Here is a 12,064-nt window from a genome sequence, read left to right on the forward strand (position 1 = left end):
TCTTCTTCTTCTTCTTCTTCTTCTTCTTCTTCTTCTTCTTCTTCTTCTTCTTCTTCTTCTTCTCCCTTCCTCTCTTATATCCCTTTATCTTTCTTATATCACTTTCTTCCTTTCATCTAGTATTTATATAGGATGTGTCTGTATATGTGGAAAGGAGAATAAGAATTACCAAGCTTTTACTCTAAGTAGTACCTTTTTAGGTAAGTCAGAGTAATCTCCAAGAAAATTGTGTATAGAGGAACCAAATATAAAATAACTGTCAACATATTAACATATTCCAACATTCTCAAAGCTTCCCTCACTTTCAAGTTACACTTCCATCCTGCCTCATCCATTTCCCTGCTTCCACAAATATTCCCTCAAGCCCTCCTCAGCCTGAGCCCTTTACTCCAGCTATTAAAATAGTTCCAACAGAGTCCAATTTCCTGTTTTTCATCTATTGATATTTGTCTCCTCTCCTTCTCTTATTGCTAATTTACCCCCTTCATTTTTTCCCTTTTTCTTTTCCACTATCCCTCCACATCCCAATATATTTGTTAGTATGAGTATAGTACAGTCTGTGTGAGGCAGTGATAAAAGTGGGAAATTTTAAAAATTAGTTTTAATGTACATGATTACTGTATGGCTAGATCTGTTGATGCTGATTTAAACTATTAAACTGAGTAGTTCAAAGAGGTAAATAAACACCAAAATGCAAATACACAGTCACTTCACTGAGAAGCAGACTAAAGAGCTCCACAAAGGCATTAGTCTTTCCACTCTAATTGATCTTTAATCCTCAGCTAAAGAAATAAATAAATAAAACAGAAACACAAGAAAACAAGGCAACAAAGTGCCTCCAAAACCTTCTAACTTCCCCCAAAGTTGATACAAGGAACACAATGGGAAAGAACTGAAATATATGAAGTAATAAAAAAAAACAAAGTATATAGGGAGTTTAAAGATGATATAACTAAACAGATAATATCCTTTTAAAAAGATCAGTGAGTTTTTAAACAGACGAGATACAAGGGTAGCTGAGTTAACTAAAATGATACTCAACATACAAGTAAATGAGGCATACAGAACTGAAAATATCATGAGAAGAAAAGAACTTCTCCATGACACATCATAATCAAAACTCGCAGAAGTACATAACAAGGTCTTTTTTTTTTTTTTTTCGGTCTTTTTGAGACAAGGCCTCGCTATACAGTTCAGCCTGGCTTTGAGCTCACTTTGTAGCCCAAGCTGGTCTCGAACTCACAACAATCCTCCTGCCTCAGCCTCCCGAATGCTGGGATTACAGGTGTGTGCCACCACACCCAGCTGAACAAATGAACTTAATAGATAATTTCACCCAGCAATAACAGAAAGCACATTCTTCTCAGTAGCACACTAAACTTTATCCAAAATAGGCCATATGGTAATCCATAAATTTGTATAAATAAGTACAAAGGAATCAATATAATTCCTGGAAGTTTATCAGATCATAGAGCTATGAAACCAGTGGCAAGAGATATACAGAAATTATGTAAACACATGAAGATTAAACAAATACACCCTGAATAATCAGTGGGTTACAGAAAAAATTAAACACTTCCTAGAATCAACCAATAATGCCATTATAAGAACCTAGAACCTAGGGGACACAATGAAAGCTGCTGTAAGGGGAAAGTTTATAGCTGTGAATGCCCCCATTAGAGAAACAGAGAAATCCTATATTAATAACCTAATGATTCACCTCAAGTTTCTAGAAAACAAAAACAAACCAAATTTTAAACTAGTACAAGAAGAAAATTATAAAATCAGCAGATATTAATGAACATGAAACTAAAAGAACAATGTAAAAAATCAGTGAATCAAAGAACTGGTTCTATGAAAGGATAAGCCAATTAGACAAATGTGTATGCAAACTTGCCAAAAAAAGGAAAGAAAAATACCTGTATGAATGAAATTAGAAATGAAAAAAGCAAAATCACAAAGGACAACCATGAAATCCAGAGGATTAGTAGTTTGAAAACCTGTAGTGCAAGGAATTGGAGAATCCAGTGACAATAGACAGATTTCTAGAACCATATGAATTGCCAAAATTCAACCAAGAAAACATAAAAATGTTGTCAGTCCAATAGTGATAATGAAATTGAGGGAGTAATAAAAATGTATCACGAAAAACACAGGACTCCAGGGATTCACCACTCAATTCTGCAAGAACTTCAGAGAAGATTCAACACTAATACTCCTCAAATTCTTCCATAAAATTGAAAGGAAAGGAATACTGCCAAGTTCATTGCTGGAAACTAACATTACCCTGATAGCAAAACCAGATGAGGACCTAAAAAATAAAACTACAGGCCAATCTCTTCTAATGAACATACATAACAAAAATCCACAAAAGTATGATGGCAAACAGAATGCAACAAATCATTAAAAATATCAGACATGATGACCAAATTGGACTCATTGGCAGGATTCAACGGTGGTTTATTTAACATATATAAATCAGTAAATGTACTATATTACCTAATCAGAAGAAAGGAGAAAAACACATGGTTATCTAGATAGACACAGGAAAAAGCCTTTAACAAAATTTAACATCCATTTATGATAGAAATCCTGAAGAAAACAGGCTTAGAGGAATCTTAGCCTGATAGAGGCCATTTGTGACAAATCTGCCAATATCATTAAAGTTGAGAAAAACAAAGTTTTTTCCCTAAAAACAGGCATAAGACAAGGGTATCCACTCTAACTGCTTCTGTTCAATACAGTACAGTAAACTTTAGCCAAAGCTATCAAGAGAAATAAACTAATTCATATAGGAACAAAAGTAAAACTACCCTTATTCGCAGATGACATGATGCTGTACACAGAAAACTCACACTATTCCGTTAAAAGACTCTTAGAACTAACAAATAAATTCAACAGAGTAGCAAGATACAAAACCAATCAACAAAAACTAAGAGCATTCTTGCCCACACACAGTGAATACACTGTGAAAGAAATCAAGAAAACATTACCATTCAAATTGCTTTAAAAATGAAATACCTGGGCATTAACTTAACCAAGGAAGTGAAAGATCTCTGCAATGACAGTTATAGTACTGTGAGAACGTAAATCAAAGAGGACACCAGAAAACGAAAAGACATCCCCTCTTCTTGGATAGAAAAACTAATTTTGGCAAAACAGCCATATTATCAAAACAGATTCACATATTTAATAAAATCTCACTCAAAATACCAATTCCATTCTCAGAAGTAGAAAAAAATAGCCCTAAAAGTTATATGCAACCAGAAGAGACCCAAGAGTAGCAAAAGGAACCTGGGCAACAAGAGCCAAGCAGGAGGCATCACAATCCCAGATCTCAAGCTGTATTACAAAGCTATAGTGATAAAAACAGCATGATACTGGAACACATAAACAATGCAGTTCAGTGACACAGGGAATGAAAAAACAACCCCGGGTACAATCAGACATCTGACCTTTAACAAAAGAGCCAAAAATATATGCTGGAGAAAAGACAACTTCTTGAACAAACGGTGCTGGGAAAACTACTTAACCACATGCAGAAGATTGAATCTAGACCCATATCTCTCACTGTACACTAAAATGAAATAAACATGGGTCAAAGACCTAGATAATAAAACAATGTGTTGATAGATAGAAATATTTAAAACTCTTGGAGGCATAGGCATAGGCAAAAATTTTCTGAACAGCACCCGAGTAACAGAAGAAGTACCATAAAGAAATAAAAAATGGGATTATATCAAATTAAAAAGTCCCACATACAAATGGGGTTTTTTTGTACCAGGAATTGAGCTCAGGACCTTGTGCTTGCCAGCCAGGCACTTATGCCACTGAACTATATCCCTGGTCTCACATACAAATGGGAAGAAACTGTTCAGAAGGAAAGAGAAATGGGGGAAAGGAGAAAAGAAGGATGGGAAAAGCAAATATATATGATAGTTAATATAGTTATACTACTAATTTCTCTAAGTTCATTGAAAAGAAAGTTTTGTGCTAGTATTATTTGGACAATTAAATGCCTATATCTTGTACTCTGAGCAACTAATTTAAAGATAACAATAAGCAATTTATTAATCATTGTCACTCTATTATCTTGTTTTGAAATTTTGTTTTATTTTTTTCTCTTCAAAATAAATTTTTTTTTAAAAGGACCCACATAGCAAAGAGACTACCTATTGAATGGGGGGAAATTTCCAGATACTCTTCAGAAAGAGGACTAATATGTAGAATGTATAAAGAACTCTTAAAAATTATACCCTCAAAAATGTAAAACTATTGAATTGAAATGAATTTTTCAGGAAAAAAATACAAATAGCTAATAAGTACATGAAAAAATTTTCAGCATTTTTGGCCATTAGAGAAATGCAAATTAAAACAACAATGATATTCTACCTTACTCCAGAAAAAATGGCTATAATCAAGAATTCAGAAAACAACAAATGCTGATGAGACTGTAGGGAAAAAGGAATCCCTTTACACTGTTGGTGAGAATGTAAGCTAGTAAGTCACTATGCAAATCGGTGTGGAGATTCCTAAAAAAACTGAAATTACAAATTCTATTTCACAAAGCTATACCCTTTCTAAGTATCTTTCTGAAAAAGTTAAAACCATATTATTTCTGTGGTACATGTATACCCATTTATAGCAACACAACTCAGAATAGATAAATCTTGGAAACAGCCTGCATGTCCACCAGCAGATGAATGGGTAAAGAAGATGTGGTATATTACTACTCAGCCATAAAGAAAAATAAATTTGTATCATTTGTAGGAAAAGGGATGCATCTTGAGACCATAATGCTTAGTGAAATACATCAGATACAGAAGTTTAACTTGGTTTCTCTCATATGAAAAAGCCAAATTATAATTAATTCTAAGAGTATAATTCAAAATAGTAGAAAACCAAGAAATAGACCTTTTGCAAATGGGAAGGAGATCTAGAGTTGGAGGGTGGGAGAGGGAAATAAAAAGGATGAAGATAATATAGGTACTTGTACCATCTACCCAAGATAAATATATTTATTATGTATTGCCAACTTGTACTACTAATAAGAAATGTAACAGGTCAATGCAAAAACCTCAGTATTAATATGAATTAAACATACTGCTGTTCTACAGAAAATTATAACAATTTCAACCTGTAATTGTGTTGATTATTGTTTCACATATTTTGTAGCCATACTATTAATTATAAACAACTTTAGCATTTTTCTGATGCATCAAATATTTTATCAATATATTGAGATAATGTCCGTTTTTGCCTTTAAGCTATACTATTTTACAATTTTTTATTAGTGTATGTTTGAATCACACAATAAATGTATTCATTGTGGGGAATCAGTACATACACACTGCATTTTGATTCTTTTACTTTCCCTTCTCCTCCCCACTTTGCATCTGTTCCCATCTCCAGATTGCTTTCTTATCTTCATAAATTCTTTATCCCTATTTTCTGTCATCTTTCATTAATTTTACTCTTTAAATTATTTATACTTTGGGATTCTCAAGCTTTCTTCTTCAGTGTAACTATTGCTATAACAATATATACATAGTAATTACAATGACTAGCATAGAACATATGCTTTTTGCTTAGTATTTTCCCACTATATCTTGTTGTCTTCAACCCTTACTATTTCTCTGTCCTTCTATTTCAGCAGTTCATATTTTATTTAAATATAGTAAATATTTAAGTCATTGCCATTTAACTAGAATTTGGTCTGTTAACATTTGTGTTTATTGGTATATTTGAATCAATTTTCATGATCATATTTTTTCTCACACTATGCTTTTATGTGTTTACCCTTGGAAAGGAAGACCTTCACTCATACCACATGTTCTACCTCGAGAAAATGCAGTCTGGTTTATCGGGAAAGGTTGTATGCTGAGAAGTACCGAAGTAGAAAGCATTTTCTAGTCGAAAGCATATGCTAATAGATCCAGACTTTAGAAGTTAGGCAGATAATGCTTCTTTTGTCTATATCAGAGAGAAACTTTATTCACTGCATTTATTTTCTGTGAGGACTCTGGAGCAGACTACCTAGAAATTATTGAAAATCCCAAATTGTCCTTCTTGATACTTTTTAAACACTTAGAAATGTGTTTGTACAGATTTAGAAATAATATTTTGGAGGAAATACAGTTTTTCCCTTACGGACATACTCTTGAAATTTTTCACTATTACAATACTCAGGGTCCATATTGGGGGGTATATTGTTCAGTAAGGATATATCACTGTGTTGTACAATTGGAATGATAATAAATGATGGTAGCATAAAAAGACAAAACATGTTTAGTTGTTTAGATAAAAATTTTATCCCTATTGTTTGTCAGTGATGATTATGTACACTTGTACTTAAACCAATAGGCTGTTAGTTTCTATGCATATTACGCAGTTCAACACAATAATTTTGTTTGAATATTATTGTTTAATATAGAAAATCCTTGGCCTTATTCCCAAAACTTAAGGAAGCACTTGATAAACCTAAATCCACTTTTGCTTCCTCACTGCATTAATTTATATTCAAACCTACTTAAAATGTTGTAGTTTAGACAATTACACCACTGATTAAGAAATAAAATTTGTCTTTCAGTATGAGTATATGGGCTCTGATATGACATTGGCTGCTGAAAAAGTTGTTTTTATCTTTCATCTTATGAACACTGTAAGTATTTGTTTCACATTTAGCTAAGAAACATATTAATACAGTAATATTCTCTACATAAATGGCATTTTCATACTTAAAAAGTATAGTCCTACTAGCAAGTTTCATCATGAATGGATCTATCTTCAGAAATAGTAAACTGAATATATTAGGATCATGTATATAATCCTGTGGTGTTATATTTGTTGTTATTCAAAATGCTATGTGTGTATCTTCTGCCTTCAGATGTTTTCTCAGCTTAAAATGAAGATTTTTTTATCTTCTTTGGAGGCTTGGTCAGATCAAAATAAGATTTCAACTAACGGGAATGCTGATGATGTGCTACAAAGATTTTTGACATGGAAACAAAAAGTTTTGTTTCAGAGGTCCCACGATATGGCATATCTATTAATGTAAGCACTTTATACACATTGATAGACTTCATATGTTAACTGCCAAACTTATATACAAATGTCATTGTTTGTACTAAGGTGATCTCCTAAAAAGTTTGCATGAGTATTGTATTGGCAAAACACTAAATAACTATAACAGTATAAGAAACTAATTAATCACAATCATATGCTATTCCCACAAGAGAATGTTTACTTAGGGAAATTTAATTGAAATCACCATTTTAACATTACACAAAGTGTAAATTAGTTAATGGGATGCACAAATTTCATACAATACATTATGAAGGTACAAATAATGCAACCTAAAACATGAAAGTAGGAAATGACTGAGATGAACCACTCTGCTGTTTCTGTCGTTACCTTCTAGCATTTTTGTACCCATGAAACATGTAGCTATTTGTAGTGGCTTGACAACTGGTGGTCAATTTATAATCCTCAGCTGAACTAAGTGTGGTGCTGACTGTGGGAGGCCCACCTGAGGATTGTTGCCAGCACCAGAAGAGGCAGAACTGGAGAAGAAGAAATTAGGCTGTTGGGAACTGAGAGGAGGCTATTGGGAGCTGGTAGAAGCTATAGGGAGCTGTTGGTTCTTTTGGAGAAGCTCATCATGCTTGTTTTCCCGATGAACTCAGCTGTTTTCATCCTGTAAGGAGCTTGGGACCTTGTTGGCACTGAGAATGGCTTCAGTCCTCTTTGGGGAGCTCTGGTCCTCACTTTGAGCATCGCTTCCTGCTTCCAGAGGGGAAGATGGTGCACTGCCAGTCTCCTGGACAAGCTTGTCGCATTGGCTTTCCTGATGGGAACTTGGCTTTCCTGATGATCAGAGAAGCTTAGGACTTCACTGTTGCTGAGGATGGCTGTGGTACTTTTCAGGAGAGCTCTGGTTCTTACTTTGTACATTACTTCCTGGCTCCAGTGTAGATCCTTCAGCCTGCTAGCACAGATCCTTCATCCCGCTGGCGCAGACTTTCTACCTTCCACCTTTGGGCCTTCCCAGCACAGATGTGTGAAACAGGCCTTCATGAGATATTGCTATGGGCTCTAGGCCTCCAGCTGGACTCGTCAGAAGCATTGTTATGAGCTCTAGGTCTTCAGCTAGACTCATGCAAGATATTTCTGTGGGATCCAGTCCCTTAGCTAGATTCCTTGGTCTTAGTGTGTGGACAGATTTCCTGCACTCTCCTGTATATATCATTCTTTGGGTGACATTATAAATAATCTTACAAAAATGTGTCCTGTATTATATATTGTTTCCCCTTGCAAAATAAGCACCAAACCATAACACTATTGAACTACACACCTTGTATTTTTAACAGCCTTTATATAGATTGTTTTTGTATTGCTTATCCTTTCCATTTGGAAGGATAAAAGGTGAAAAGGAAATTTGAAGCCTAAGACATGATATGTAATAACTTTGTTTTAAAGAAAGCATAACTATTTAGATATTCAATTAAAAATGATTAAGTTGCTAATAACTTAATATGTGTTTCTTCACAAGAAAAATTGTATTATTTAGTTACAGGGACCATCCTGATTATGCGGGAGCAACATATCACGGAATGGCCTGTGATCCAAAGTTTTCTGCAGGAATTGCCTTGGTATGTATTTGATTACCAAGTCTTCATGAGTAGTACCACCCAATTTTGAACATTGAAATACGGTCACAGAAAAAGTAAACATTTTTAGATTTTGAAGTTTTACCATTCTTTGATCCCACCAGAAGCTCACAATGGTTTATATCATATTCCCCACATATCTGCCAACATTAGTTATTTTTTCTATAGTTGTTTAATAGCAACCGGCTTAAAGGTTCCTACAAAATGATGATATTAATCTTATTTTCTCACCACCACTTGAAGTAAAAGTGCTGTATCTACTTCTTTCAGTTGTAGTTAGAAATTATTTAACTGTAAATTTGTAAATTCATTTATGTAATATGGCCAGAGTTGTTTGATGAAATTGATGGGATGAAGGAATAACTGAGGCAACCTTTTTTCTTTTTTAGTATCCAAAGATGATAACTATAGAGGCATTTTCAGTTGTTCTGGTGCAGTTGCTTGGGATTAATCTGGGATTAACATATGATAACATCTATAACTGTGACTGTCCAGGGACTACATGCATAATGAATCCTGAAGCAATGTAAGGTTTTATATGTACAATAAATGTGTCTTCTCTTGGGAAATGTGGGTAGTATTCCTTGATGTACTACTTCTTGTAATATAAGTTCAGTAAGAATGTACTTATTAAGTACATATTATTTAAGACATTAAAATGATCAGTGTAGAAACAGGCTTAATATTTCTATATTTAGGGTTTCAGCATAGAGAGAAATTGGATGTTGATGACTTTCTGCTTTTATAGAGTCATGGTAGAGCTGAAAAACTTCAGGATCAGAACATGAATTGACCAAAAGAAATATCCTTATAAAGAATAGTAGTTGAAACCCTGGCAAAAGAAAGTGAAATACGCTGAAGTTAAAAGTATCATGAAGGCCAGGTGTGGTGGCACATATTGGTAAGCCCAGCACTCGGGAGGATGACTGCCAGGAGGACCACTGTGAATTCAAGTCCAGCCTGGGCTACATAGAGTTTGAGGCCAGCCTGAACTACATAGCAAGACTCTGTCTCAAAAAACAGAAAGTACCATGAGTCAGTAACAGATATTGAAAAAACGATTGATTCTGGAAAGGAAAATAATGGGGTAATATACTGAGGAGTGTTAAATCGGAGGTATTCCTACTCATCTACTGGAGTTGTTCAGTACAGTTTGTTGCATATTTCCAGATCACAGCAGACAAGGGGTATATTTCCAGATCACAGTAGACACAGTGCCTAACTTGTGTGAGGCATAAGCACATCAGTGAGAACAAAACTATAAACAGGTCTTCCAGAAAGACATTTTCAAGTGAAAATAGGTGTCTAATGATGAAACTTTGATTGATTTTCATATGTATAACCTGAATAATTGAAGGTAAAGCTGTGATATGAAGGAGTCGAAAGGAAGATAATATTAAGACAAGAGCCAAAGTAGAATGGCAGTCTTCCCAAATTCTCTCACATGCAGAGATAAAATGAGGTAAACAGATGTAAATGAATGTATAGAGCCTAAGTCCTCCCAAATAGAATTTACCAAGAAATACCACCAAGCGGCAAGATTTCCACTGCCAAAATCAGACCTAGGAAATAAGTAACTGTGTGGGAAGAAGCCAGTGGATCCTCCAAATCTTATATACCTGAGAATTCATAAATCATTGGCCAATCCATACTCCACTGGAGAAACTTGGCACAACTAGCACTGAAATATCAGTAAAGTCATGACAGTAGAAGGGACAAAATGAGTGAGGATTTTGCAGATTGAAAGTGATGGTGAAGGAACTCTGAACATTTGTTAAAATGTTAGCTTATCCTTGGTCCCTGTCCTATGAAATCTGATATAAGTGAGCACATATCTGGTCCATTCTGTGGTTTTAAATTCTCTTGTCCAGCAAGAGGACTCTGCAGAAATGTCATATTCTGTGATCAAGGCAAAGAAAATACAAATGAGCCTGGAACATCTTGCTTCTAAAATAAGGAGCTGCTCAAAGAATTCTGGAGATTTTTCAAGGGCAAAAATAGTCAAATGGGCTCTTCTGTTCAAAATCTGAGAAAATTTGATTGTTAAAAATAATACTGATTGTGCTTATAGCCCATAAATGAAGTAGAAAATTATGAGTATACATTGGTATAAATACATAAATGAAGAAATTAAAGTGTAACTAACAGTGCAGTATTTACATAAAACCTAACTACTCCTTTCCAAATAACTACTAACTGAAATAGCATGAAAAATAATTTTACAGTGAAGACTGGCAAACACACTTTAATCAACTGATCAAAGTAGTTTTTGTCAATAATAGAACAAATTGAAATCATATTGATAGGGTAAGAGAGACTCCATGTAACTCCATTTTAGAAGTCACTTAAACTTCAGATGAACTCAATTCTTCACTCACTCCCTGATAGCTAACAAAAGAATAGAGCTATGAAATGGGAAACATACTTAAAACAAATTGTAGGTAAGTTAAAATTCAACCATACTAACAAACCCCTCAGAAATGTAAACCCTGTGACCATGATGTGGCATGTTGTAAACTTCCTAACTGAAGTAATTTGGTTACCATGGTTACTTGTAAACATATAAAAACCCAATACAATCTTGTCTGGTCGACAGCATCTTGTTTTTCTGACTCTTGGTCAGTGGTGTCGTGTGTGTGCTTCAATAAAGCTTTGCTTGTTCCCACACTTTTGGCTTCTTGTGAGTACCTATCTTGTTGAATCTCCCATAACAGGTAGAGACCTGGCAGCAGGATTAGCCTCACAGGAAGGACCATCCTTTCAGGTGGCCCTGGGCCTCCTTGCCTCGTTGGCCACTCTCTGGGGGGCAGGGTACCCTGGCTGATTTCAGCTGGCACCTAGAGGACAACTGTAAGGTGGGATACGCAGGGCTTCAAAACAGGACAGCTAAGGTATGCTCTCAGACCTAGGAAAGAGTTAAAATTGGAATTGTCTTTGGGCTCACCCAGGAACTTGTTTTGCTTTCCAGACTGACAGTTTGATGGGCCTGGGCTCCCAGACATGGCAGCCATGTTGAGAAATGGTGCAGAACTTTGTCTCTGAATTTGGCATCAGAGTTTCTCTCTGACGTTCATTTGGATTTGGTTAGTTGTGGACTCTTAAATTTTTGTTTTCCAAATTGATGGTGGAGAGCAGTAAATAATCATGGGACTGTGTTTGTCTGTGTCTGTGTTTTGTGTTTTCCCAAATGCACGCAGGATTCCAGGTTGTCTCAGTCTCAGGCTCTTGTATCAATTGTTGGCTGAATAGGGGAGGAAAGACCTGTTGAGGCAAACTATTTTCTCTTTGTTCTAAATTGAGCTATCATGGGCTTGACAGACAGTAACCCCAACATTCTGGTTTTGCATGATTAAGAGTTTTGACAAATTTAAAGGTGATGTGTGTTTGTGGATTCC

At 35.1% G+C, this 12,064-nt stretch overlaps 1 protein-coding gene across 3 annotated transcripts in view; it reads left to right on the plus strand.

Moving 5' to 3' along the window:
- LOC102021800 (disintegrin and metalloproteinase domain-containing protein 18-like) overlaps nt 1–9,195 on the plus strand; it is a gene marked incomplete at its 3' end in the record, with an annotated part of 82,947 nt that extends 73,752 nt beyond the window's left edge. For all 3 annotated transcript variants that reach the window (XM_005410550.2, XM_013507716.1, XM_013507715.1), the window contains 4 exon segments: nt 6,590–6,661; nt 6,887–7,053; nt 8,570–8,651; nt 9,059–9,195. In XM_005410550.2, the coding sequence (XP_005410607.2) occupies nt 6,590–6,661; nt 6,887–7,053; nt 8,570–8,651; nt 9,059–9,195 (458 nt within the window).
- Nucleotides 9,196–12,064: the final 2,869 nt, after the last annotated feature.

Source organism: Chinchilla lanigera, unplaced genomic scaffold (genome assembly GCF_000276665.1).
Source record: "Chinchilla lanigera isolate Chin_1 unplaced genomic scaffold, ChiLan1.0 scaffold00135, whole genome shotgun sequence".
In the NCBI taxonomy this organism is placed as follows: domain Eukaryota; kingdom Metazoa; phylum Chordata; class Mammalia; order Rodentia; family Chinchillidae; genus Chinchilla; species Chinchilla lanigera.